The sequence below is a fragment of the Phoxinus phoxinus genome (genome assembly GCF_949152265.1).
Source record: "Phoxinus phoxinus genome assembly, chromosome: 1".
Lineage (NCBI taxonomy): Eukaryota > Metazoa > Chordata > Actinopteri > Cypriniformes > Leuciscidae > Phoxinus > Phoxinus phoxinus.
Window position 1 is genome coordinate 46,319,195 of NC_136876.1, and position 26,695 is coordinate 46,345,889.

At 44.3% G+C, this 26,695-nt stretch overlaps 5 protein-coding genes across 20 annotated transcripts; all 5 read left to right on the plus strand.

The window, feature by feature from the left end:
• The first annotated feature begins 1,775 nt into the window (after positions 1 to 1,775).
• LOC307007927 (uncharacterized protein) lies at positions 1,776 to 5,017 on the plus strand. Of its 2 annotated transcripts, none has more exons than XM_079630415.1 (4): positions 1,776 to 2,123; positions 2,924 to 3,055; positions 3,321 to 3,461; positions 3,720 to 5,017. In XM_079630415.1, exons 1-4 carry the CDS (start codon positions 2,039 to 2,041, stop codon positions 4,919 to 4,921), a joined length of 1,560 nt encoding a protein of 519 aa, XP_079486541.1. In that variant the 5' UTR covers positions 1,776 to 2,038; the 3' UTR covers positions 4,922 to 5,017. The 2 variants fall into 2 exon arrangements, with proteins under 2 accessions (XP_079486541.1, XP_079486542.1); XM_079630416.1 differs by having other exon boundaries at positions 1,887 to 2,123; positions 3,807 to 5,017.
• A 1,922-nt stretch (positions 5,018 to 6,939) lies between these two features.
• On the plus strand, positions 6,940 to 10,186 carry LOC306998414 (uncharacterized protein). Of its 4 annotated transcripts, none has more exons than XM_079612472.1 (5): positions 7,008 to 7,244; positions 8,049 to 8,180; positions 8,446 to 8,586; positions 8,845 to 9,758; positions 9,859 to 10,167. In XM_079612472.1, exons 1-5 carry the CDS (start codon positions 7,160 to 7,162, stop codon positions 9,880 to 9,882), a joined length of 1,296 nt encoding a protein of 431 aa, XP_079468598.1. In that variant the 5' UTR covers positions 7,008 to 7,159; the 3' UTR covers positions 9,883 to 10,167. The 4 variants fall into 4 exon arrangements, with proteins under 4 accessions (XP_079468595.1, XP_079468598.1, XP_079468597.1 ...); XM_079612471.1 differs by having other exon boundaries at positions 8,845 to 9,812; positions 9,880 to 10,166; XM_079612469.1 differs by having other exon boundaries at positions 6,940 to 7,244; positions 8,845 to 10,186.
• Positions 10,187 to 11,980: 1,794 nt separating this feature from the next.
• On the plus strand, positions 11,981 to 15,485 carry LOC306998437 (uncharacterized protein). Of its 6 annotated transcripts, none has more exons than XM_079612510.1 (5): positions 12,108 to 12,451; positions 13,256 to 13,387; positions 13,653 to 13,790; positions 14,049 to 14,764; positions 14,825 to 15,410. In XM_079612510.1, the coding sequence occupies exons 1-5, from the start codon at positions 12,367 to 12,369 to the stop codon at positions 15,272 to 15,274; spliced, it is 1,521 nt and encodes a 506-aa protein (XP_079468636.1). In that variant the 5' UTR covers positions 12,108 to 12,366; the 3' UTR covers positions 15,275 to 15,410. The 6 variants fall into 6 exon arrangements, with proteins under 6 accessions (XP_079468635.1, XP_079468636.1, XP_079468638.1 ...); XM_079612512.1 differs by having other exon boundaries at positions 12,201 to 12,451; positions 14,136 to 14,764; positions 14,825 to 15,370; XM_079612513.1 differs by having other exon boundaries at positions 12,215 to 12,451; positions 14,049 to 15,082; positions 15,150 to 15,370.
• A 1,699-nt stretch (positions 15,486 to 17,184) lies between these two features.
• Positions 17,185 to 20,689, plus strand: LOC307009313 (uncharacterized protein). Of its 6 annotated transcripts, none has more exons than XM_079632989.1 (5): positions 17,312 to 17,655; positions 18,460 to 18,591; positions 18,857 to 18,994; positions 19,253 to 19,968; positions 20,029 to 20,614. In XM_079632989.1, the coding sequence occupies exons 1-5, from the start codon at positions 17,571 to 17,573 to the stop codon at positions 20,476 to 20,478; spliced, it is 1,521 nt and encodes a 506-aa protein (XP_079489115.1). In that variant the 5' UTR covers positions 17,312 to 17,570; the 3' UTR covers positions 20,479 to 20,614. The 6 variants fall into 6 exon arrangements, with proteins under 6 accessions (XP_079489114.1, XP_079489115.1, XP_079489117.1 ...); XM_079632991.1 differs by having other exon boundaries at positions 17,405 to 17,655; positions 19,340 to 19,968; positions 20,029 to 20,574; XM_079632992.1 differs by having other exon boundaries at positions 17,419 to 17,655; positions 19,253 to 20,286; positions 20,354 to 20,574.
• Positions 20,690 to 22,636: 1,947 nt separating this feature from the next.
• On the plus strand, positions 22,637 to 25,792 carry LOC307005144 (uncharacterized protein). 2 transcript variants are annotated; one of them, XM_079624992.1, is made up of 5 exons: positions 22,637 to 22,873; positions 23,678 to 23,809; positions 24,075 to 24,212; positions 24,471 to 25,186; positions 25,247 to 25,792. In XM_079624992.1, the coding sequence occupies exons 1-5, from the start codon at positions 22,789 to 22,791 to the stop codon at positions 25,694 to 25,696; spliced, it is 1,521 nt and encodes a 506-aa protein (XP_079481118.1). In that variant the 5' UTR covers positions 22,637 to 22,788; the 3' UTR covers positions 25,697 to 25,792. The 2 variants fall into 2 exon arrangements, with proteins under 2 accessions (XP_079481118.1, XP_079481117.1); XM_079624991.1 differs by having other exon boundaries at positions 24,471 to 25,792.
• Positions 25,793 to 26,695: the final 903 nt, after the last annotated feature.

Here is a 26,695-nt window from a genome sequence, read left to right on the forward strand (position 1 = left end):
TAATGGGTCATTGGAATTCGTGCTTTAGGAATGCACAAGTTCCCCTACCCAAGACCCCCTACCCAAAACCCCCTACCCAAGACCCAAACACACGCAAAACAGTTTCAAAGAGGCTAGCAATAGCAAGCTAGGTTTGAACGTGTAATATCCCACCCTTCAAAGCCATGCCTCCTTCAAAACGCATGAATCCACAAAGCAGAGTCTGCAAAGTGTCACGAGACGATAGACTGTTAAGTTGCCTCTTGTCTCAAAACACATAACATTACAGCGATAATGAACGTAAACCACTTACAGTGCTCTAGTTGTACCATCTGACTGATGTAGATTAATTTCGCCGTTATTAGTGTTGACATGGAAAAGCATAAATCCAAGTCTGAATCCGAATGCAATGATTGGACGAACATATTTTTTTAAGGGGTGGTTCTGAGAACTTTACAGAAGATATGTTCTTAATTTTCAAACACTTCTAATATTGATTGCTATCAGGATGTGAAGAGTTTCAATCAGTATTGCCTATTGACCAATAGTCTTCTTCTGCATTCTGAAGCATTTGCTACAAAGCATAATAATCACATATTGGTTGTAGACATGATATAGAATTATGTAGTTGAACGATGTTTGATTATACGTCCGTCAAGAATTGTTTTGGGATGATTTTATGTATATAGCTAAGTACTTTATGGCCATGCACGCTTCAAAGAGATGAGCCTAGCTAAAGGAAGAACGTTGTCAACGTTAAGTAGTTTGGAAAAGACTGATTGGTTCAGAGATGGCACAGCTCAAGCCCGACCAAGATGACGGCAGAAGTTGTTTGATCCCAAGACAAAGATCTAAAACAGACCACCTTCATAAGAACCTCTGAACGACCCCAGGGTTGAAATCTCTTAAAACCACAGAGACTGAGACTTTACATATCAAGATTTGTTCTACCCACTTAATTGATAGAAGTGCGAGTTTATTACGTAATATAGAAAATGTGTCTATTCCTTGAATAGTGAGGTCAAACAATACATTTACTGTAGAATCTAGGAAAAAATCTGACCGTAATTAAACCATAAAACCTCATAATTCGTGAAGAAAAACAATTTCTAAAGGTACAGTAGGCCCCCTAAACATTACATCGCTCACACCCAGGTTGCGATTTGCAGGGGGGGATGGGTTTAAGTTACGATCCTATTTCCAGTGGTCTTGATCCATGCATGGCTTTTAAAAATGTCACAAAGCGTTTTGTGATTGTTTTGCATGAGATATTGAAGTTTATAAATGCGTATTTTGGCCCGAGTGGGGCTACGAATTCTTCTAAAATCGGATGAACTGGAGCGCGTCACAGAAATGAACCAAAACTCTATAGGCTACTTGCCTCAGTCACAATGAGAAATATGTCTATAGAAAGCTTGAGTGAACAACTATTCTCTGATTATGTAATCCATATGAAACCATCCATCATTAAATTGTTTTTTATATAACCATGGCTGTGTATTCACTATAGTGGCTGGAACTTGCATGGATTTGCATCGCAAATCAATCAGCAATTGAAAAATTCAGATTCAAATTCTAGACATGGCCCTCTGTCTGTGCTGTGTCTCTTGATGTTCAATGCAGATTTATGCCAGCCTCCAGTAGATATCCATTTCCTGGAGAGTTTAGGTGTAGGAGTTTAGTCATAATTACAACTTGTAACTTGTGGTAGAACTCCGACTTGTACCACGTGATCGCTTTACCACCTGACAGATTCATTGGACGTTGATAGTGTTGCCATAAAACGCTCAATCATCTCCTAATTACGGTAATTATCACGACATCCAACCCTAATCAAACACACCTGAACAAGCTAATCAAGGTCTTCAAGATTAGGCTATATTAGAAAGCTACAGGCAGGTGATTTTCATTAGGGTTGGAGTTATTTGTTGTGGGACTTGGCTGATATTTTGATGCAGCAACAGGGTTTTTCTTTGTAGTTTTGTGTTCCTGGCTGTCCACCCCTCCTGACTCACAAATTCAGCACATCTTCTGTTTTGAGAGATTGCAGGTCGAGAGGATGACCGCTCGAGTGTACTGCTCGTTTAGTGCTGTTTTATTGTGTCTGTCTGCATGTTTGAGCACAACAGACGCTGGAGTCGTAGGTGAGAAGTTCTTTTAGCTTCATTACACAGCCCGAAGAAGTGCATAAATAAAGTGCCTAACAAAGTTTGAATTTCGACACAGCTCAGCACGTAGGCTTACAAAAGTACAATACAGACGTCAAGTGGAATTTCAACTTTGTATGTTGGTTTAGTTTTGATAATAAGCTAAGTATAAATATGCAAACTGTCATAAGTTTATGCATTTTTTCATTGTGCAAGTAAAACCCATATAATCACTAATATAGGCATTTTTGTTTAATCTAAAACAAGAACATTAGTGGCTACAAAATTGTTACCAGATGGTTATCAATCCAGAGTTTAAACTTTTGCCTAAAGTTTTTTCGTTTAACAACTTCATAAGCCTACAATATAATATTGGGAGGTAATTCTAACCGATAACTCTGCGTTGTGTATATGTAGTGCGTTCCTATGTTTGCTTTGTTTTCTGTTGAGTAGCCTACTAAAATGCCTAAAAGGTTAATTAGGGTGGTCATGGGGATGGCATAATTTGTGAAGATGTACACCAGTAAATTTGTATACAACATAACTGATGTCCATGTTTTCTATCAGCATTGCACTATTACTCACTCTAGTATAGTGGGGTAGGTTGTAACGGCACTCTCAGTCTTTGAAACTGATTGATGCAGTTTAGTGAAAATGGTAGATTTCTAAGCTACTTTGCAATATTCACACATTTATCTGCTTCAGTTCAAAGTTTGAGACGCATTTCTAAAGCTGAATCAAACTATTACAGCACTTCCTGGTCTACCCTAATGATCCTCTTGCATCCTATTCTGTAGTGTCCGGTCAGTGTCCGGCGACGCTGACGGTCGAGCCGTCCCGTCGAGGATGCACTTCTGATAGAGGCTGCTCTGGAGGACACAAATGCTGTCAATTTCCCTGTGGGCCCGCGTGTGTGCCGCCTGTTTTCAGTGAGTTTGAATTAACGATGGAGGCTATCTGTCTTCCAAAAACACTGAAAAAATGTTTTCACTCAGAAATTGCTAGTAAGTTTCACAAATAATTGCAAAGAAACCGCAAGCAACGCATTGAACTAAACGTGAAACTATGAAGTATATAGACTGAATATTCCGGTAAAACCTCCTACTATCATCTTATGACAACATTGTTTTTCATACAGTGAATGAGACATTCAGTATTCAGTGATGTGGTTTCTGTCATGTGTCTGCATAACAGCAAAGCCAGGAGAGTGTCCAAGCACAAATTTTGGAGAAGGAGGAATGTGTACCGAGTTTTGTTACTATGACAGTGACTGTCCGAACAATGAGAAATGCTGCAGCAATGGATGTGGACATCAGTGTATGGCTCCATTTGCAGGTATTTGTTATGTTATTATATTAGTGTTTGGGTCAGCTTCCTCGTTATTTCCGTTTGTCTTGTTTTCTAATAAATCTTTCTCAATGTAAAAAGTATTCAGCCAATAGCATGGTTTCAAGCACAGAGTGGCTTTACAAAATTGACAGATGATGATTAAAATTTAAAAAGAGTAAAACTTGCTATTTGGGTTTTGTGCTGTATCTGAGACTGAATGCCGGTAAATGGACTGACTAAAGTTGACTATCTGTATCCATCCAGTGAAGCCTGCAGCCGGACCTCCGAAGCCTCCAGTGAAGCCTGCAGCCGGACCCCCGAAGCCTGCAGCCGAACCCCAGAAGCCTCCAGTGAAGCCTGCAGCCGGACCTCTGAAGCCTCCAGTGAAGCCTGCAGCCGGACCCCCAAAGCCTGCAGCCGAACCCCAGCAGCCCCCAGTGAAGCCTGCAGCCGAACCCCAGCAGCCCCCAGTGAAGCCTGCAGCCGAACCTCAGAAGCCTCCAGTGAAGCCTCCAGTGAAGCCTGCAGCCGAACCTCAGAAGCCTCCAGTGAAGCCTGCAACCGAACCTCAGAAGCCTCCAGTGAAGCCTCCAGCCGAACCTCTGAAGCCTCCAGTGAAGCCTTCCGTTGAACTGCCTGAGCCTGAACCGGAGCCTTCCGTTGAACTGCCTGAGCCTGAACCGGAGCCTTCCGTTGAACTGCCTGAGCCTGAACCGGAGCCTTCCGTCGAACTGCCTGAGCCTGAACCGGAGCCTTCCGACGAACTGCCTGAGCCTGAACCGGAGCCTTCCGACGAACTGCCGGAGCATGGGCCAGAGCCTTCCGTCGAACTGCCGGAGCCTTCCACTGAACTGCCCGAGCCTTCCGTCGAACTTCCGGAGCATGGGCCGGAGCCTTCCACTGAACTGCCGGAGCCTTCAGATGAACTGCCAGAGCAGCCTGCAGCTGAACCTCCGATGAAGCCTGCAGCCGAACACCCAAAGCCTCCAGTGAAGCCTGCAGCCCAACTCCCGAAGCCTCCAGTGAAGCCTGCAGCCGAACGTCCAAAACCTCCAGTGAAGCCTGCAGCCGAATTCCCGAAGCCTCCAGTGAAGCCTGTAGCTGAATTCCCGAAGCCTCCAGTGAAGCCTGTAGCCGAATTCCCGAAGCCTGCAGCCGAATTCCCGAAGCCTCCAGTGAAGCCTGCAGCCGAACTTCCAAAACCACCAGTGAAGCCTGCAGCCGAATTCCCGAAGCCTCCAGTGAAGCCTGTAGCTGAATTCCCGAAGCCTCCAGTGAAGCCTGCAGCCGAATTCCCAAAACCTCCAGTGAGGCCTGCAGCTGAATTGCCCAAGCCTCCAGTGAGGCCTGCAGCTGAATTGCCCAAGCCTCCAGTGAGGCCTGCAGCTGAATTGCCCAAGCCTCCAGTGTGTGCTGAAAACTGTCACCAAACTCACCCTTATGGCCAATGTCCTGGCCATAAGTAATGTGGCTATGCATGCAGGTAACTGTGCTGATTTAACCATTGGATGTATGGTATATTTGCCCTGTTATAACCAAATAAATCTCAGACTTTTAAGACTACTTCCTCTTTTCTTTTTTTAAGTGGGAAAACAAAGTTGGTGTTTTTGGTATGCCAGTGTTAGTTTGGCTGTTCTCACATAATGGGTCATTGGAATTCGTGCTTTAGGAATGCACAAGACCCCCTACCCAAGACCCCCTACCCAAGACCCCCTACCCAAGACCCAAACACACGCAAAACAGTTTCAAAGAGGCTAGCAATAGCAAGCTAGGTTTGAACGTGTAATATCCCACCCTTCAAAGCCATGCCTCCTTCAAAACGCATGAATCCACAAAGCAGAGTCTGCAAAGTGTCACGAGACGATAGACTGTTAAGTTGCCTCTTGTCTCAAAACACATAACATTACAGCGATAATGAACGTAAACCACTTACAGTGCTCTAGTTGTACCATCTGACTGATGTAGATTAATTTCGCCGTTATTAGTGTTGACATGGAAAAGCATAAATCCAAGTCTGAATCCGAATGCAATGATTGGACGAACATATTTTTTTTAGGGGGTGGTTCTGAGAACTTTACAGAAGGTATGTTCTTAATTTTCAAACACTTCTAATATTGATTGCTATCAGGATGTGAAGAGTTTCAATCAGTATTGCCTATTGACCAATAGTCTTCTGCTGCATTCTGAAGCATTTGCTACAAAGCATAATAATCGCATATATTGGTTGTAGACATGATATAGAATTATGTAGTTGAACGATGTTTGATTATACGTCCGTCAAGAATTGTTTTGGGATGATTTTATGTATACAGCTAAGTACTTTATGGCCATGCACGCTTCAAAGAGATGAGCCTAGCTAAAGGAAGAACGTTGTCAACGTTAAGTAGTTTGGAAAAGACTGATTGGTTCAGAGATGGCACAGCTCGAGCCCGACCAAGATGACGGCAGAAGTTGTTTGATCCCAAGACAAAGATCTAAAACAGACCACCACCTTAAGAACCTCTGAACGACCCCAGGGTTGAAATCTCTTAAAACCACAGAGACTGAGACTTTACATATCAAGATTTGTTCTACCCACTTAATTGATAGAAGTGCGAGTTTATTACGTAATATAGAAAATGTGTCTATTCCTTGAATAGTGAGGTCAAACAATACATTTACTGTAGAATCTAGGAAAAAATCTGACCGTGATTAAACCATAAAACCTCATAATTCGTGAAGAAAAACAATTTCTAAAGGTACAGTAGGCCCCCTAAACATTACATCGCTCACACCCAGGTTGCGATTTGCAGGGGGGGATGGGTTTAAGTTACGATCCTATTTCCAGTGGTCTTGATCCATGCACGGCTTTTCAAAATGTCACAAAGCGTTTTGTGATTGTTTTGCATGAGATATTGAAGTTTATAAATGCGTATTTTGGCCCGAGTGGGGCTACGAATTCTTCTAAAATCGGATGAACTGGAGCGCGTCACAGAAATGAACCAAAACTCTATAGGCTACTTGCCTCAGTCACGATGAGAAATATGTCTATAGAAAGCTTGAGTGAACAACTATTCTCTGATTATGTAATCCATATGAAACCATCCATCATTAAATTGTTTTTTATATAACCATGGCTGTGTATTCACTATAGTGGCTGGAAACATTGTTTTCATTCATAATTACTTGCATGGATTTGCATCGCAAATCAATCAGCAATTGAAAAATTCAGATTCAAATTCTAGACATGGCCCTCTGTCTGTGCTGTGTCTCTTGATGTTCAATGCAGATTTATGCCAGCCTCCAGTAGATATCCATTTCCTGGAGAGTTTAGGTGTAGGAGTTTAGTCATAATTACAACTTGTAACTTGTGGTAGAACTCCGACTTGTACCACGTGATCGCTTTACCACCTGACAGATTCATTGGACGTTGATAGTGTTGCCATAAAACGCTCAATCATCTCCTAATTACGGTAATTATTACGACATCCAACCCTAATCAAACACACCTGAACAAGCTAATCAAGGTCTTCAAGATTAGGCTATATTAGAAAGCTACAGGCAGGTGAATTTCATTAGGGTTGGAGTTATTTGTTGTGGGACTCGGCTGATATTTTGATGCAGCAACAGGGTTTTTCTTTGTAGTTTTGTGTTCCTGGCTGTCCGCCCCTCCTGACTCACAAATTCAGCACATCTTCTGTTTTGAGAGATTGCAGGTCGAGAGGATGACCGCTCGAGTGTACTGCTCGTTTAGTGCTGTTTTATTGTGTCTGTCTGCATGTTTGCTCACAACAGACGCTGGAGTCGTAGGTGAGAAGTTCTTTTAGCTTCATTACACAGCCCGAAGAAGTGCATAAATAAAGTGCCTAACAAAGTTTGAATTTCGACACAGCTCAGCACGTAGGCTTACAAAAGTACAATACAGACGTCAAGTGGAATTTCAACTTTGTATGTTGGTTTAGTTTTGATAATAAGCTAAGTATAAATATGCAAACTGTCATAAGTTTATGCATTTTTTCATTGTGCAAGTAAAACCCATATAATCACTAATATAGGCATTTTTGTTTAATCTAAAACAAGAACATTAGTGGCTACAAAATTGTTACCAGATGGTTATCAATCCAGAGTTTAAACTTTTGCCTAAAGTTTTTTCGTTTAACAACTTCATAAGCCTACAATATAATATTGGGAGGTAATTCTAACCGATAACTCTGCGTTGTGTATATGTAGTGCGTTCCTATGTTTGCTTTGTTTTCTGTTGAGTAGCCTACTAAAATGCCTAAAAGATTAATTAGGGTGGTCATGGGGATGGCATAATTTGTGAAGATGTACACCAGTAAATGTGTATACAACATAATTAACTGATGTCCATGTTTTCTATCAGCATTGCACTATTACTCCCTCTACTATAGTGGGGTAGGTTGTAACGGCACTCTCAGTCTTTGAAACTGATTGATGCAGTTTAGTGAAAATGGTAGATTTCTAAGCTACTTTGCAATATTCACACATTTATCTGCTTCAGTTCAAAGTTTGAGACACATTTCTAAAGCTGAATCAAACTATTACAGCACTTCCTGGTCTACCCTAATGATCCTCTTGAATCCTATTCTGTAGTGTCCGGTCAGTGTCCGGCGACGCTGACGGTCGAGCCGTCCCGTCGAGGATGCACTTCTGATAGAGGCTGCTCTGGAGGACACAAATGCTGTCAATTTCCCTGTGGGCCCGCGTGTATGCCGCCTGTTTTCAGTGAGTTTGAATTAACGATGGAGGCTATCTGTCTTCCAAAAACACTGAAAAATTGTTTTCACTCAGAAATTGCTAGTAAGTTTCACAAATAATTGCAAAGAAACCGCAAGCAACGCATTGAGCTAAACGTGAAACTATGAAGTATATAGACTGAATATTCCGGTAAAACCTCCTACTATCATCTTATGACAACATTGTTTTTCATACAGTGAATGAGACATTCAGTATTCAGTGATGTGGTTTCTGTCATGTGTCTGCATAACAGCAAAGCCAGGAGAGTGTCCAAGCACAAATTTTGGAGAAGGAGGAATGTGTACCGAGTTTTGTTACTATGACAGTGACTGTCCGAACAATGAGAAATGCTGCAGCAATGGATGTGGACATCAGTGTATGGCTCCATTTGCAGGTATTTGTTATGTTATTATATTAGTGTTTGGGTCAGCTTCCTCGTTATTTCCGTTTGTCTTGTTTTCTAATAAATCTTTCTCAATGTAAAAAGTATTCAGCCAATAGCATGGTTTCAAGCACAGAGTGGCTTTACAAAATTGACAGATGATGATTAAAATTTAAAAAGAGTAAAACTTGCTATTTGGGTTTTGTGCTGTATCTGAGACTGAATGCCGGTAAATGGACTGACTAAAGTTGACTATCTGTATCCATCCAGTGAAGCCTGCAGCCGGACCTCCGAAGCCTCCAGTGAAGCCTGCAGCCGGACCCCCGAAGCCTGCAGCCGAACCCCAGAAGCCTCCAGTGAAGCCTGCAGCCGGACCTCTGAAGCCTCCAGTGAAGCCTGCAGCCGGACCCCCAAAGCCTGCAGCCAAACCCCAGCAGCCCCCAGTGAAGCCTGCAGCCGAACCCCAGCAGCCTCCAGTGAAGCCTGCAGCCGAACCTCAGAAGCCTCCAGTGAAGCCTCCAGTGAAGCCTGCAGCCGAACCTCAGAAGCCTCCAGTGAAGCCTGCAACCGAACCTCAGAAGCCTCCAGTGAAGCCTCCAGCCGAACCTCAGAAGCCTCCAGTGAAGCCTCCAGTGAAGCCTTCCGTTGAACTGCCTGAGCCTGAACCGGAGCCTTCCGTTGAACTGCCTGAGCCTGAACCGGAGCCTTCCGTTGAACTGCCTGAGCCTGAACCGGAGCCTTCCGTTGAACTGCCTGAGCCTGAACCGGAGCCTTCCGTCGAACTGCCTGAGCCTGAACCGGAGCCTTCCGACGAACTGCCTGAGCCTGAACCGGAGCCTTCCGACGAACTGCCGGAGCATGGGCCGGAGCCTTCCGTCGAACTGCCGGAGCATGGGCCGGAGCCTTCCACTGAACTGCCCGAGCCTTCCGTCGAACTTCCGGAGCATGGGCCGGAGCCTTCCACTGAACTGCCGGAGCCTTCAGATGAACTGCCAGAGCAGCCTGCAGCTGAACCTCCGATGAAGCCTGCAGCCGAACACCCAAAGCCTCCAGTGAAGCCTGCAGCCCAACTCCCGAAGCCTCCAGTGAAGCCTGCAGCCGAACGTCCAAAACCTCCAGTGAAGCCTGCAGCCGAATTCCCGAAGCCTCCAGTGAAGCCTGTAGCTGAATTCCCGAAGCCTCCAGTGAAGCCTGTAGCCGAATTCCCGAAGCCTGCAGCCGAATTCCCGAAGCCTCCAGTGAAGCCTGCAGCCGAATTCCCGAAGCCTCCAGTGAAGCCTGTAGCTGAATTCCCGAAGCCTCCAGTGAAGCCTGCAGCCGAATTCCCAAAACCTCCAGTGAGGCCTGCAGCTGAATTGCCCAAGCCTCCAGTGAGGCCTGCAGCTGAATTGCCCAAGCCTCCAGTGAGGCCTGCAGCTGAATTGCCCAAGCCTCCAGTGTGTGCTGAAAACTGTCACCAAACTCACCCTTATGGCCAATGTCCTGGCCATAAGTAATGTGGCTATGCATGCAGGTAACTGTGCTGATTTAACCATTGGATGTATGGTATATTTGCCCTGTTATAACCAAATAAATCTCAGACTTTTAAGACTACTTCCTCTTTTCTTTTTTTAAGTGGGAAAACAAAGTTGGTGTTTTTGGTATGCCAGTGTTAGTTTGGCTGTTCTCACATAATGGGTCATTGGAATTCGTGCTTTAGGAATGCCCAAGACCCCCTACCCAAGACCCCCTACCCAAGACCCCCTACCCAAGACCCCCTACCCAAGACCCCCTACCCAAGACCCCCTACCCAAGACCCCCTACCCAAGACCCAAACACACGCAAAACAGTTTCAAAGAGGCTAGCAATAGCAAGCTAGGTTTGAACGTGTAATATCCCACCCTTCAAAGCCATGCCTCCTTCAAAACGCATGAATCCACAAAGCAGAGTCTGCAAAGTGTCACGAGACGATAGACTGTTAAGTTGCCTCTTGTCTCAAAACACATAACATTACAGCGATAATGAACGTAAACCACTTACAGTGCTCTAGTTGTACCATCTGACTGATGTAGATTAATTTCGCCGTTATTAGTGTTGACATGGAAAAGCATAAATCCAAGTCTGAATCCGAATGCAATGATTGGACGAACATATTTTTTTTAGGGGGTGGTTCTGAGAACTTTACAGAAGGTATGTTCTTAATTTTCAAACACTTCTAATATTGATTGCTATCAGGATGTGAAGAGTTTCAATCAGTATTGCCTATTGACCAATAGTCTTCTGCTGCATTCTGAAGCATTTGCTACAAAGCATAATAATCGCATATATTGGTTGTAGACATGATATAGAATTATGTAGTTGAACGATGTTTGATTATACGTCCGTCAAGAATTGTTTTGGGATGATTTTATGTATACAGCTAAGTACTTTATGGCCATGCACGCTTCAAAGAGATGAGCCTAGCTAAAGGAAGAACGTTGTCAACGTTAAGTAGTTTGAAAAAAAGACTGATTGGTTCAGAGATGGCACAGCTCGAGCCCGACCAAGATGACGGCAGAAGTTGTTTGATCCCAAGACAAAGATCTAAAACAGACCACCTTCTTAAGAACCTCTGAACGACCCAAGGGTTGAAATCTCTTAAAACCACAGAGACTGAGACTTTACATATCAAGATTTGTTCTACCCACTTAATTGATAGAAGTGCGAGTTTATTACGTAATATAGAAAATGTGTCTATTCCTTGAATAGTGAGGTCAAACAATACATTTACTGTAGAATCTAGGAAAAAATCTGACCGTGATTAAACCATAAAACCTCATAATTCGTGAAGAAAAACAATTTCTAAAGGTACAGTAGGCCCCCTAAACATTACATCGCTCACACCCAGGTTGCGATTTGCAGGGGGGGATGGGTTTAAGTTACGATCCTATTTCCAGTGGTCTTGATCCATGCACGGCTTTTCAAAATGTCACAAAGCGTTTTGTGATTGTTTTGCATGAGATATTGAAGTTTATAAATGCGTATTTTGGCCCGAGTGGGGCTACGAATTCTTCTAAAATCGGATGAACTGGAGCGCGTCACAGAAATGAACCAAAACTCTATAGGCTACTTGCCTCAGTCACGATGAGAAATATGTCTATAGAAAGCTTGAGTGAACAACTATTCTCTGATTATGTAATCCATATGAAACCATCCATCATTAAATTGTTTTTTATATAACCATGGCTGTGTATTCACTATAGTGGCTGGAAACATTGTTTTCATTCATAATTACTTGCATGGATTTGCATCGCAAATCAATCAGCAATTGAAAAATTCAGATTCAAATTCTAGACATGGCCCTCTGTCTGTGCTGTGTCTCTTGATGTTCAATGCAGATTTATGCCAGCCTCCAGTAGATATCCATTTCCTGGAGAGTTTAGGTGTAGGAGTTTAGTCATAATTACAACTTGTAACTTGTGGTAGAACTCCGACTTGTACCACGTGATCGCTTTACCACCTGACAGATTCATTGGACGTTGATAGTGTTGCCATAAAACGCTCAATCATCTCCTAATTACGGTAATTATTACGACATCCAACCCTAATCAAACACACCTGAACAAGCTAATCAAGGTCTTCAAGATTAGGCTATATTAGAAAGCTACAGGCAGGTGAATTTCATTAGGGTTGGAGTTATTTGTTGTGGGACTCGGCTGATATTTTGATGCAGCAACAGGGTTTTTCTTTGTAGTTTTGTGTTCCTGGCTGTCCGCCCCTCCTGACTCACAAATTCAGCACATCTTCTGTTTTGAGAGATTGCAGGTCGAGAGGATGACCGCTCGAGTGTACTGCTCGTTTAGTGCTGTTTTATTGTGTCTGTCTGCATGTTTGCTCACAACAGACGCTGGAGTCGTAGGTGAGAAGTTCTTTTAGCTTCATTACACAGCCCGAAGAAGTGCATAAATAAAGTGCCTAACAAAGTTTGAATTTCGACACAGCTCAGCACGTAGGCTTACAAAAGTACAATACAGACGTCAAGTGGAATTTCAACTTTGTATGTTGGTTTAGTTTTGATAATAAGCTAAGTATAAATATGCAAACTGTCATAAGTTTATGCATTTTTTCATTGTGCAAGTAAAACCCATATAATCACTAATATAGGCATTTTTGTTTAATCTAAAACAAGAACATTAGTGGCTACAAAATTGTTACCAGATGGTTATCAATCCAGAGTTTAAACTTTTGCCTAAAGTTTTTTCGTTTAACAACTTCATAAGCCTACAATATAATATTGGGAGGTAATTCTAACCGATAACTCTGCGTTGTGTATATGTAGTGCGTTCCTATGTTTGCTTTGTTTTCTGTTGAGTAGCCTACTAAAATGCCTAAAAGATTAATTAGGGTGGTCATGGGGATGGCATAATTTGTGAAGATGTACACCAGTAAATGTGTATACAACATAATTAACTGATGTCCATGTTTTCTATCAGCATTGCACTATTACTCACTCTACTATAGTGGGGTAGGTTGTAACGGCACTCTCAGTCTTTGAAACTGATTGATGCAGTTTAGTGAAAATGGTAGATTTCTAAGCTACTTTGCAATATTCACACATTTATCTGCTTCAGTTCAAAGTTTGAGACGCATTTCTAAAGCTGAATCAAACTATTACAGCACTTCCTGGTCTACCCTAATGATCCTCTTGAATCCTATTCTGTAGTGTCCGGTCAGTGTCCGGCGACGCTGACGGTCGAGCCGTCCCGTCGAGGATGCACTTCTGATAGAGACTGCTCTGGAGGACACAAATGCTGTCAATTTCCCTGTGGGCCCGCGTGTGTGCCGCCTGTTTTCAGTGAGTTTGAATTAACGATGGAGGCTATCTGTCTTCCAAAAACACTGAAAAAATGTTTTCACTCAGAAATTGCTAGTAAGTTTCACAAATAATTGCAAAGAAACCGCAAGCAACGCATTGAACTAAACGTGAAACTATGAAGTATATAGACTGAATATTCCGGTAAAACCTCCTACTATCATCTTATGACAACATTGTTTTTCATACAGTGAATGAGACATTCAGTATTCAGTGATGTGGTTTCTGTCATGTGTCTGCATAACAGCAAAGCCAGGAGAGTGTCCAAGCACAAATTTTGGAGGAGGAATGTGTACCGAGTTTTGTTACTATGACAGTGACTGTCCGAACAATGAGAAATGCTGCAGCAATGGATGTGGACATCAGTGTATGGCTCCATTTGCAGGTATTTGTTATGTTATTATATTAGTGTTTGGGTCAGCTTCCTCGTTATTTCCGTTTGTCTTGTTTTCTAATAAATCTTTCTCAATGTAAAAAGTATTCAGCCAATAGCATGGTTTCAAGCACAGAGTGGCTTTACAAAATTGACAGATGATGATTAAAATTTAAAAAGAGTAAAACTTGCTATTTGGGTTTTGTGCTGTATCTGAGACTGAATGCCGGTAAATGGACTGACTAAAGTTGACTATCTGTATCCATCCAGTGAAGCCTGCAGCCGGACCTCCGAAGCCTCCAGTGAAGCCTGCAGCCGGCTCCCCGAAGCCTGCAGCCGAACCCCAGAAGCCTCCAGTGAAGCCTGCAGCCGGACCTCTGAAGCCTCCAGTGAAGCCTGCAGCCGGACCCCCAAAGCCTGCAGCCGAACCCCAGCAGCCCCCAGTGAAGCCTGCAGCCGAACCCCAGCAGCCCCCAGTGAAGCCTGCAGCCGAACCTCAGAAGCCTCCAGTGAAGCCTCCAGTGAAGCCTGCAGCCGAACCTCAGAAGCCTCCAGTGAAGCCTGCAACCGAACCTCAGAAGCCTCCAGTGAAGCCTCCAGCCGAACCTCAGAAGCCTCCAGTGAAGCCTCCAGTGAAGCCTTCCGTTGAACTGCCTGAGCCTGAACCGGAACCTTCCGTCGAACTGCCTGAGCCTGAACCGGAGCCTTCCGTCGAACTGCCTGAGCCTGAACCGGAGCCTTCCGTCGAACTGCCTGAGCCTGAACCGGAGCCTTCCGACGAACTGCCTGAGCCTGAACCGGAGCCTTCCGACGAACTGCCGGAGCATGGGCCAGAGCCTTCCGTCGAACTGCCGGAGCATGGGCCGGAGCCTTCCACTGAACTGCCCGAGCCTTCCGTCGAACTTCTGGAGCATGGGCCGGAGCCTTCCACTGAACTGCCGGAGCCTTCCGATGAACTGCCAGAGCAGCCTGCAGCTGAACCTCCGGTGAAGCCTGCAGCCGAACACCCAAAGCCTCCAGTGAAGCCTGCAGCCCAACTCCCGAAGCCTCCAGTGAAGCCTGCAGCCCAACCCCCGAAGCCTCCAGTGAAGCCTGCAGCCGAATTCCCGAAGCCTCCAGTGAAGCCTGTAGCTGAATTCCCGAAGCCTCCAGTGAAGCCTGTAGCCGAATTCCCGAAGCCTGCAGCCGAATTCCCGAAGCCTCCAGTGAAGCCTGCAGCCGAACTTCCAAAACCACCAGTGAAGCCTGCAGCCGAATTCCCGAAGCCTCCAGTGAAGCCTGTAGCTGAATTCCCGAAGCCTCCAGTGAAGCCTGCAGCCGAATTCCCAAAACCTCCAGTGAGGCCTGCAGCTGAATTGCCCAAGCCTCCAGTGAGGCCTGCAGCTGAATTGCCCAAGCCTCCAGTGAGGCCTGCAGCTGAATTGCCCAAGCCTCCAGTGTGTGCTGAAAACTGTCACCAAACTCACCCTTATGGCCAATGTCCTGGCCATAAGTAATGTGGCTATGCATGCAGGTAACTGTGCTGATTTAACCATTGGATGTATGGTATATTTGCCCTGTTATAACCAAATAAATCTCAGACTTTTAAGACTACTTCCTCTTTTCTTTTTTTAAGTGGGAAAACAAAGTTGGTGTTTTTGGTATGCCAGTGTTAGTTTGGCTGTTCTCACATAATGGGTCATTGGAATTCGTGCTTTAGGAATGCCCAAGACCCCCTACCCAAGACCCCCTACCCAAGACCCCCTACCCAAGACCCCCTACCCAAGACCCCCTACCCAAGACCCCCTACCCAAGACCCCCTACCCAAGACCCAAACACACGCAAAACAGTTTCAAAGAGGCTAGCAATAGCAAGCTAGGTTTGAACGTGTAATATCCCACCCTTCAAAGCCATGCCTCCTTCAAAACGCATGAATCCACAAAGCAGAGTCTGCAAAGTGTCACGAGACGATAGACTGTTAAGTTGCCTCTTGTCTCAAAACACATAACATTACAGCGATAATGAACGTAAACCACTTACAGTGCTCTAGTTGTACCATCTGACTGATGTAGATTAATTTCGCCGTTATTAGTGTTGACATGGAAAAGCATAAATCCAAGTCTGAATCCGAATGCAATGATTGGACGAACATATTTTTTTTAGGGGGTGGTTCTGAGAACTTTACAGAAGGTATGTTCTTAATTTTCAAACACTTCTAATATTGATTGCTATCAGGATGTGAAGAGTTTCAATCAGTATTGCCTATTGACCAATAGTCTTCTGCTGCATTCTGAAGCATTTGCTACAAAGCATAATAATCGCATATATTGGTTGTAGACATGATATAGAATTATGTAGTTGAACGATGTTTGATTATACGTCCGTCAAGAATTGTTTTGGGATGATTTTATGTATACAGCTAAGTACTTTATGGCCATGCACGCTTCAAAGAGATGAGGCTAGCTAAAGGAAGAACGTTGTCAACGTTAAGTAGTTTGAAAAAAAGACTGATTGGTTCAGAGATGGCACAGCTCGAGCCCGACCAAGATGACGGCAGAAGTTGTTTGATCCCAAGACAAAGATCTAAAACAGACCACCTTCTTAAGAACCTCTGAACGACCCAAGGGTTGAAATCTCTTAAAACCACAGAGACTGAGACTTTACATATCAAGATTTGTTCTACCCACTTAATTGATAGAAGTGCGAGTTTATTACGTAATATAGAAAATGTGTCTATTCCTTGAATAGTGAGGTCAAACAATACATTTACTGTAGAATCTAGGAAAAAATCTGACCGTGATTAAACCATAAAACCTCATAATTCGTGAAGAAAAACAATTTCTAAAGGTACAGTAGGCCCCCTAAACATTACATCGCTCACACCCAGGTTGCGATTTGCAGGGGGGGATGGGTTTAAGTTACGATCCTATTTCCAGTGGTCTTGATCCATGCACGGCTTTTCAAAATGTCACAAAGCGTTTTGTGATTGTTTTGCATGAGATATTGAAGTTTATAAATGCGTATTTTGGCCCGAGTGGGGCTACGAATTCTTCTAAAATCGGATGAACTGGAGCGCGTCACAGAAATGAACCAAAACTCTATAGGCTACTTGCCTCAGTCACGATGAGAAATATGTCTATAGAAAGCTTGAGTGAACAACTATTCTCTGATTATGTAATCCATATGAAACCATCCATCATTAAATTGTTTTTTATATAACCATGGCTGTGTATTCACTATAGTGGCTGGAAACATTGTTTTCATTCATAATTACTTGCATGGATTTGCATCGCAAATCAATCAGCAATTGAAAAATTCAGATTCAAATTCTAGACATGGCCCTCTGTCTGTGCTGTGTCTCTTGATGTTCAATGCAGATTTATGCCAGCCTCCAGTAGATATCCATTTCCTGGAGAGTTTAGGTGTAGGAGTTTAGTCATAATTACAACTTGTAACTTGTGGTAGAACTCCGACTTGTACCACGTGATCGCTTTACCACCTGACAGATTCATTGGACGTTGATAGTGTTGCCATAAAACGCTCAATCATCTCCTAATTACGGTAATTATTACGACATCCAACCCTAATCAAACACACCTGAACAAGCTAATCAAGGTCTTCAAGATTAGGCTATATTAGAAAGCTACAGGCAGGTGAATTTCATTAGGGTTGGAGTTATTTGTTGTGGGACTCGGCTGATATTTTGATGCAGCAACAGGGTTTTTCTTTGTAGTTTTGTGTTCCTGGCTGTCCGCCCCTCCTGACTCACAAATTCAGCACATCTTCTGTTTTGAGAGATTGCAGGTCGAGAGGATGACCGCTCGAGTGTACTGCTCGTTTAGTGCTGTTTTATTGTGTCTGTCTGCATGTTTGCTCACAACAGACGCTGGAGTCGTAGGTGAGAAGTTCTTTTAGCTTCATTACACAGCCCGAAGAAGTGCATAAATAAAGTGCCTAACAAAGTTTGAATTTCGACACAGCTCAGCACGTAGGCTTACAAAAGTACAATACAGACGTCAAGTGGAATTTCAACTTTGTATGTTGGTTTAGTTTTGATAATAAGCTAAGTATAAATATGCAAACTGTCATAAGTTTATGCATTTTTTCATTGTGCAAGTAAAACCCATATAATCACTAATATAGGCATTTTTGTTTAATCTAAAACAAGAACATTAGTGGCTACAAAATTGTTACCAGATGGTTATCAATCCAGAGTTTAAACTTTTGCCTAAAGTTTTTTCGTTTAACAACTTCATAAGCCTACCATATAATATTGGGAGGTAATTCTAACCGATAACTCTGCGTTGTGTATATGTAGTGCGTTCCTATGTTTGCTTTGTTTTCTGTTGAGTAGCCTACTAAAATGCCTAAAAGATTAATTAGGGTGGTCATGGGGATGGCATAATTTGTGAAGATGTACACCAGTAAATGTGTATACAACATAATTAACTGATGTCCATGTTTTCTATCAGCATTGCACTATTACTCACTCTACTATAGTGGGGTAGGTTGTAACGGCACTCTCAGTCTTTGAAACTGATTGATGCAGTTTAGTGAAAATGGTAGATTTCTAAGCTACTTTGCAATATTCACACATTTATCTGCTTCAGTTCAAAGTTTGAGACACATTTCTAAAGCTGAATCAAACTATTACAGCACTTCCTGGTCTACCCTAATGATCCTCTTGAATCCTATTCTGTAGTGTCCGGTCAGTGTCCGGCGACGCTGACGGTCGAGCCGTCCCGTCGAGGATGCACTTCTGATAGAGACTGCTCTGGAGGACACAAATGCTGTCAATTTCCCTGTGGGCCCGCGTGTGTGCCGCCTGTTTTCAGTGAGTTTGAATTAACGATGGAGGCTATCTGTCTTCCAAAAACACTGAAAAAATGTTTTCACTCAGAAATTGCTAGTAAGTTTCACAAATAATTGCAAAGAAACCGCAAGCAACGCATTGAACTAAACGTGAAACTATGAAGTATATAGACTGAATATTCCGGTAAAACCTCCTACTATCATCTTATGACAACATTGTTTTTCATACAGTGAATGAGACATTCAGTATTCAGTGATGTGGTTTCTGTCATGTGTCTGCATAACAGCAAAGCCAGGAGAGTGTCCAAGCACAAATTTTGGAGGAGGAATGTGTACCGAGTTTTGTTACTATGACAGTGACTGTCCGAACAATGAGAAATGCTGCAGCAATGGATGTGGACATCAGTGTATGGCTCCATTTGCAGGTATTTGTTATGTTATTATATTAGTGTTTGGGTCAGCTTCCTCGTTATTTCCGTTTGTCTTGTTTTCTAATAAATCTTTCTCAATGTAAAAAGTATTCAGCCAATAGCATGGTTTCAAGCACAGAGTGGCTTTACAAAATTGACAGATGATGATTAAAATTTAAAAAGAGTAAAACTTGCTATTTGGGTTTTGTGCTGTATCTGAGACTGAATGCCGGTAAATGGACTGACTAAAGTTGACTATCTGTATCCATCCAGTGAAGCCTGCAGCCGGACCTCCGAAGCCTCCAGTGAAGCCTGCAGCCGGCTCCCCGAAGCCTGCAGCCGAACCCCAGAAGCCTCCAGTGAAGCCTGCAGCCGGACCTCTGAAGCCTCCAGTGAAGCCTGCAGCCGGACCCCCAAAGCCTGCAGCCGAACCCCAGCAGCCCCCAGTGAAGCCTGCAGCCGAACCCCAGCAGCCCCCAGTGAAGCCTGCAGCCGAACCTCAGAAGCCTCCAGTGAAGCCTCCAGTGAAGCCTGCAGCCGAACCTCAGAAGCCTCCAGTGAAGCCTGCAACCGAACCTCAGAAGCCTCCAGTGAAGCCTCCAGCCGAACCTCAGAAGCCTCCAGTGAAGCCTCCAGTGAAGCCTTCCGTTGAACTGCCTGAGCCTGAACCGGAACCTTCCGTCGAACTGCCTGAGCCTGAACCGGAGCCTTCCGTCGAACTGCCTGAGCCTGAACCGGAGCCTTCCGTCGAACTGCCTGAGCCTGAACCGGAGCCTTCCGACGAACTGCCTGAGCCTGAACCGGAGCCTTCCGACGAACTGCCGGAGCATGGGCCAGAGCCTTCCGTCGAACTGCCGGAGCATGGGCCGGAGCCTTCCACTGAACTGCCCGAGCCTTCCGTCGAACTTCTGGAGCATGGGCCGGAGCCTTCCACTGAACTGCCGGAGCCTTCCGATGAACTGCCAGAGCAGCCTGCAGCTGAACCTCCGGTGAAGCCTGCAGCCGAACACCCAAAGCCTCCAGTGAAGCCTGCAGCCCAACTCCCGAAGCCTCCAGTGAAGCCTGCAGCCCAACCCCCGAAGCCTCCAGTGAAGCCTGCAGCCGAATTCCCGAAGCCTCCAGTGAAGCCTGTAGCTGAATTCCCGAAGCCTCCAGTGAAGCCTGTAGCCGAATTCCCGAAGCCTGCAGCCGAATTCCCGAAGCCTCCAGTGAAGCCTGCAGCCGAACTTCCAAAACCACCAGTGAAGCCTGCAGCCGAATTCCCGAAGCCTCCAGTGAAGCCTGTAGCTGAATTCCCGAAGCCTCCAGTGAAGCCTGCAGCCGAATTCCCAAAACCTCCAGTGAGGCCTGCAGCTGAATTGCCCAAGCCTCCAGTGAGGCCTGCAGCTGAATTGCCCAAGCCTCCAGTGAGGCCTGCAGCTGAATTGCCCAAGCCTCCAGTGTGTGCTGAAAACTGTCACCAAACTCACCCTTATGGCCAATGTCCTGGCCATAAGTAATGTGGCTATGCATGCAGGTAACTGTGCTGATTTAACCATTGGATGTATGGTATATTTGCCCTGTTATAACCAAATAAATCTCAGACTTTTAAGACTACTTCCTCTTTTCTTTTTTTAAGTGGGAAAACAAAGTTGGTGTTTTTGGTATGCCAGTGTTAGTTTGGCTGTTCTCACATAATGGGTCATTGGAATTCGTGCTTTAGGAATGCCCAAGACCCCCTACCCAAGACCCCCTACCCAAGACCCCCTACCCAAGACCCCCTACCCAAGACCCCCTACCCAAGACCCCCTACCCAAGACCCCCTACCCAAGACCCCCTACCCAAGACCCAAACACACGCAAAACAGTTTCAAAGAGGCTAGCAATAGCAAGCTAGGTTTGAACGTGTAATATCCCACCCTTCAAAGCCATGCCTCCTTCAAAACGCATGAATCCACAAAGCAGAGTCTGCAAAGTGTCACGAGACGATAGACTGTTAAGTTGCCTCTTGTCTCAAAACACATAACATTACAGCGATAATGAGCGTAAACCACTTACAGTGCTCTAGTTGTACCATCTGACTGATGTAGATTAATTTCGCCGTTATTAGTGTTGACATGGAAAAGCATAAATCCAAGTCTGAATCCGAATGCAATGATTGGACGAACATATTTTTTTTAGGGGGTGGTTCTGAGAACTTTACAGAAGGTATGTTCTTAATTTTCAAACACTTCTAATATTGATTGCTATCAGGATGTGAAGAGTTTCAATCAGTATTGCCTATTGACCAATAGTCTTCTGCTGCATTCTGAAGCATTTGCTACAAAGCATAATAATCGCATATATTGGTTGTAGACATGATATAGAATTATGTAGTTGAACGATGTTTGATTATACGTCCGTCAAGAATTGTTTTGGGATGATTTTATGTATACAGCTAAGTACTTTATGGCCATGCACGCTTCAAAGAGATGAGGCTAGCTAAAGGAAGAACGTTGTCAACGTTAAGTAGTTTGAAAAAAAGACTGATTGGTTCAGAGATGGCACAGCTCGAGCCCGACCAAGATGACGGCAGAAGTTGTTTGATCCCAAGACAAAGATCTAAAACAGACCACCTTCTTAAGAACCTCTGAACGACCCAAGGGTTGAAATCTCTTAAAACCACAGAGACTGAGACTTTACATATCAAGATTTGTTCTACCCACTTAATTGATAGAAGTGCGAGTTTATTACGTAATATAGAAAATGTGTCTATTCCTTGAATAGTGAGGTCAAACAATACATTTACTGTAGAATCTAGGAAAAAATCTGACCGTGATTAAACCATAAAACCTCATAATTCGTGAAGAAAAACAATTTCTAAAGGTACAGTAGGCCCCCTAAACATTACATCGCTCACACCCAGGTTGCGATTTGCAGGGGGGGATGGGTTTAAGTTACGATCCTATTTCCAGTGGTCTTGATCCATGCACGGCTTTTCAAAATGTCACAAAGCGTTTTGTGATTGTTTTGCATGAGATATTGAAGTTTATAAATGCGTATTTTGGCCCGAGTGGGGCTACGAATTCTTCTAAAATCGGATGAACTGGAGCGCGTCACAGAAATGAACCAAAACTCTATAGGCTACTTGCCTCAGTCACGATGAGAAATATGTCTATAGAAAGCTTGAGTGAACAACTATTCTCTGATTATGTAATCCATATGAAACCATCCATCATTAAATTGTTTTTTATATAACCATGGCTGTGTATTCACTATAGTGGCTGGAAACATTGTTTTCATTCATAATTACTTGCATGGATTTGCATCGCAAATCAATCAGCAATTGAAAAATTCAGATTCAAATTCTAGACATGGCCCTCTGTCTGTGCTGTGTCTCTTGATGTTCAATGCAGATTTATGCCAGCCTCCAGTAGATATCCATTTCCTGGAGAGTTTAGGTGTAGGAGTTTAGTCATAATTACAACTTGTAACTTGTGGTAGAACTCCGACTTGTACCACGTGATCGCTTTACCACCTGACAGATTCATTGGACGTTGATAGTGTTGCCATAAAACGCTCAATCATCTCCTAATTACGGTAATTATTACGACATCCAACCCTAATCAAACACACCTGAACAAGCTAATCAAGGTCTTCAAGATTAGGCTATATTAGAAAGCTACAGGCAGGTGAATTTCATTAGGGTTGGAGTTATTTGTTGTGGGACTCGGCTGATATTTTGATGCAGCAACAGGGTTTTTCTTTGTAGTTTTGTGTTCCTGGCTGTCCGCCCCTCCTGACTCACAAATTCAGCACATCTTCTGTTTTGAGAGATTGCAGGTCGAGAGGATGACCGCTCGAGTGTACTGCTCGTTTAGTGCTGTTTTATTGTGTCTGTCTGCATGTTTGCTCACAACAGACGCTGGAGTCGTAGGTGAGAAGTTCTTTTAGCTTCATTACACAGCCCGAAGAAGTGCATAAATAAAGTGCCTAACAAAGTTTGAATTTCGACACAGCTCAGCACGTAGGCTTACAAAAGTACAATACAGACGTCAAGTGGAATTTCAACTTTGTATGTTGGTTTAGTTTTGATAATAAGCTAAGTATAAATATGCAAACTGTCATAAGTTTATGCATTTTTTCATTGTGCAAGTAAAACCCATATAATCACTAATATAGGCATTTTTGTTTAATCTAAAACAAGAACATTAGTGGCTACAAAATTGTTACCAGATGGTTATCAATCCAGAGTTTAAACTTTTGCCTAAAGTTTTTTCGTTTAACAACTTCATAAGCCTACAATATAATATTGGGAGGTAATTCTAACCGATAACTCTGCGTTGTGTATATGTAGTGCGTTCCTATGTTTGCTTTGTTTTCTGTTGAGTAGCCTACTAAAATGCCTAAAAGATTAATTAGGGTGGTCATGGGGATGGCATAATTTGTGAAGATGTACACCAGTAAATGTGTATACAACATAATTAACTGATGTCCATGTTTTCTATCAGCATTGCACTATTACTCACTCTACTATAGTGGGGTAGGTTGTAACGGCACTCTCAGTCTTTGAAACTGATTGATGCAGTTTAGTGAAAATGGTAGATTTCTAAGCTACTTTGCAATATTCACACATTTATCTGCTTCAGTTCAAAGTTTGAGACACATTTCTAAAGCTGAATCAAACTATTACAGCACTTCCTGGTCTACCCTAATGATCCTCTTGAATCCTATTCTGTAGTGTCCGGTCAGTGTCCGGCGACGCTGACGGTCGAGCCGTCCCGTCGAGGATGCACTTCTGATAGAGACTGCTCTGGAGGACACAAATGCTGTCAATTTCCCTGTGGGCCCGCGTGTGTGCCGCCTGTTTTCAGTGAGTTTGAATTAACGATGGAGGCTATCTGTCTTCCAAAAACACTGAAAAAATGTTTTCACTCAGAAATTGCTAGTAAGTTTCACAAATAATTGCAAAGAAACCGCAAGCAACGCATTGAACTAAACGTGAAACTATGAAGTATATAGACTGAATATTCCGGTAAAACCTCCTACTATCATCTTATGACAACATTGTTTTTCATACAGTGAATGAGACATTCAGTATTCAGTGATGTGGTTTCTGTCATGTGTCTGCATAACAGCAAAGCCAGGAGAGTGTCCAAGCACAAATTTTGGAGGAGGAATGTGTACCGAGTTATGTTACTATGACAGTGACTGTCCGAACAATGAGAAATGCTGCAGCAATGGATGTGGACATCAGTGTATGGCTCCATTTGCAGGTATTTGTTATGTTATTATATTAGTGTTTGGGTCAGCTTCCTCGTTATTTCCGTTTGTCTTGTTTTCTAATAAATCTTTCTCAATGTAAAAAGTATTCAGCCAATAGCATGGTTTCAAGCACAGAGTGGCTTTACAAAATTGACAGATGATGATTAAAATTTAAAAAGAGTAAAACTTGCTATTTGGGTTTTGTGCTGTATCTGAGACTGAATGCCGGTAAATGGACTGACTAAAGTTGACTATCTGTATCCATCCAGTGAAGCCTGCAGCCGGACCTCCGAAGCCTCCAGTGAAGCCTGCAGCCGGCTCCCCGAAGCCTGCAGCCGAACCCCAGAAGCCTCCAGTGAAGCCTGCAGCCGGACCTCTGAAGCCTCCAGTGAAGCCTGCAGCCGGACCCCCAAAGCCTGCAGCCGAACCCCAGCAGCCCCCAGTGAAGCCTGCAGCCGAACCCCAGCAGCCCCCAGTGAAGCCTGCAGCCGAACCTCAGAAGCCTCCAGTGAAGCCTCCAGTGAAGCCTGCAGCCGAACCTCAGAAGCCTCCAGTGAAGCCTGCAACCGAACCTCAGAAGCCTCCAGTGAAGCCTCCAGCCGAACCTCAGAAGCCTCCAGTGAAGCCTCCAGTGAAGCCTTCCGTTGAACTGCCTGAGCCTGAACCGGAACCTTCCGTCGAACTGCCTGAGCCTGAACCGGAGCCTTCCGTCGAACTGCCTGAGCCTGAACCGGAGCCTTCCGTCGAACTGCCTGAGCCTGAACCGGAGCCTTCCGACGAACTGCCTGAGCCTGAACCGGAGCCTTCCGACGAACTGCCGGAGCATGGGCCAGAGCCTTCCGTCGAACTGCCGGAGCATGGGCCGGAGCCTTCCACTGAACTGCCCGAGCCTTCCGTCGAACTTCTGGAGCATGGGCCGGAGCCTTCCACTGAACTGCCGGAGCCTTCCGATGAACTGCCAGAGCAGCCTGCAGCTGAACCTCCGGTGAAGCCTGCAGCCGAACACCCAAAGCCTCCAGTGAAGCCTGCAGCCCAACTCCCGAAGCCTCCAGTGAAGCCTGCAGCCCAACCCCCGAAGCCTCCAGTGAAGCCTGCAGCCGAATTCCCGAAGCCTCCAGTGAAGCCTGTAGCTGAATTCCCGAAGCCTCCAGTGAAGCCTGTAGCCGAATTCCCGAAGCCTGCAGCCGAATTCCCGAAGCCTCCAGTGAAGCCTGCAGCCGAACTTCCAAAACCACCAGTGAAGCCTGCAGCCGAATTCCCGAAGCCTCCAGTGAAGCCTGTAGCTGAATTCCCGAAGCCTCCAGTGAAGCCTGCAGCCGAATTCCCAAAACCTCCAGTGAGGCCTGCAGCTGAATTGCCCAAGCCTCCAGTGAGGCCTGCAGCTGAATTGCCCAAGCCTCCAGTGAGGCCTGCAGCTGAATTGCCCAAGCCTCCAGTGTGTGCTGAAAACTGTCACCAAACTCACCCTTATGGCCAATGTCCTGGCCATAAGTAATGTGGCTATGCATGCAGGTAACTGTGCTGATTTAACCATTGGATGTATGGTATATTTGCCCTGTTATAACCAAATAAATCTCAGACTTTTAAGACTACTTCCTCTTTTCTTTTTTTAAGTGGGAAAACAAAGTTGGTGTTTTTGGTATGCCAGTGTTAGTTTGGCTGTTCTCACATAATGGGTCATTGGAATTCGTGCTTTAGGAATGCCCAAGACCCCCTACCCAAGACCCCCTACCCAAGACCCCCTACCCAAGACCCCCTACCCAAGACCCCCTACCCAAGACCCCCTACCCAAGACCCCCTACCCAAGACCCCCTACCCAAGACCCCCTACCCAAGACCCCCTACCCAAGACCCCCTACCCAAGACCCCCTACCCAAGACCCAAACACACGCAAAAGTTTCAAAGAGGCTAGCAATAGCAAGCTAGGTTTGAACGTGTAATATCCCACCCTTCAAAGCCATGCCTCCTTCAAAACGCATGAATCCACAAAGCAGAGTCTGCAAAGTGTCACGAGACGATAGACTGTTAAGTTGCCTCTTGTCTCAAAACACATAACATTACAGCGATAATGAGCGTAAACCACTTACAGTGCTCTAGTTGTACCATCTGACTGATGTAGATTAATTTCGCCGTTATTAGTGTTGACATGGAAAAGCATAAATCCAAGTCTGAATCCGAATGCAATGATTGGACGAACATATTTTTTTTAGGGGGTGGTTCTGAGAACTTTACAGAAGGTATGTTCTTAATTTTCAAACACTTCTAATATTGATTGCTATCAGGATGTGAAGAGTTTCAATCAGTATTGCCTATTGACCAATAGTCTTCTGCTGCATTCTGAAGCATTTGCTACAAAGCATAATAATCGCATATATTGGTTGTAGACATGATATAGAATTATGTAGTTGAACGATGTTTGATTATACGTCCGTCAAGAATTGTTTTGGGATGATTTTATGTATACAGCTAAGTACTTTATGGCCATGCACGCTTCA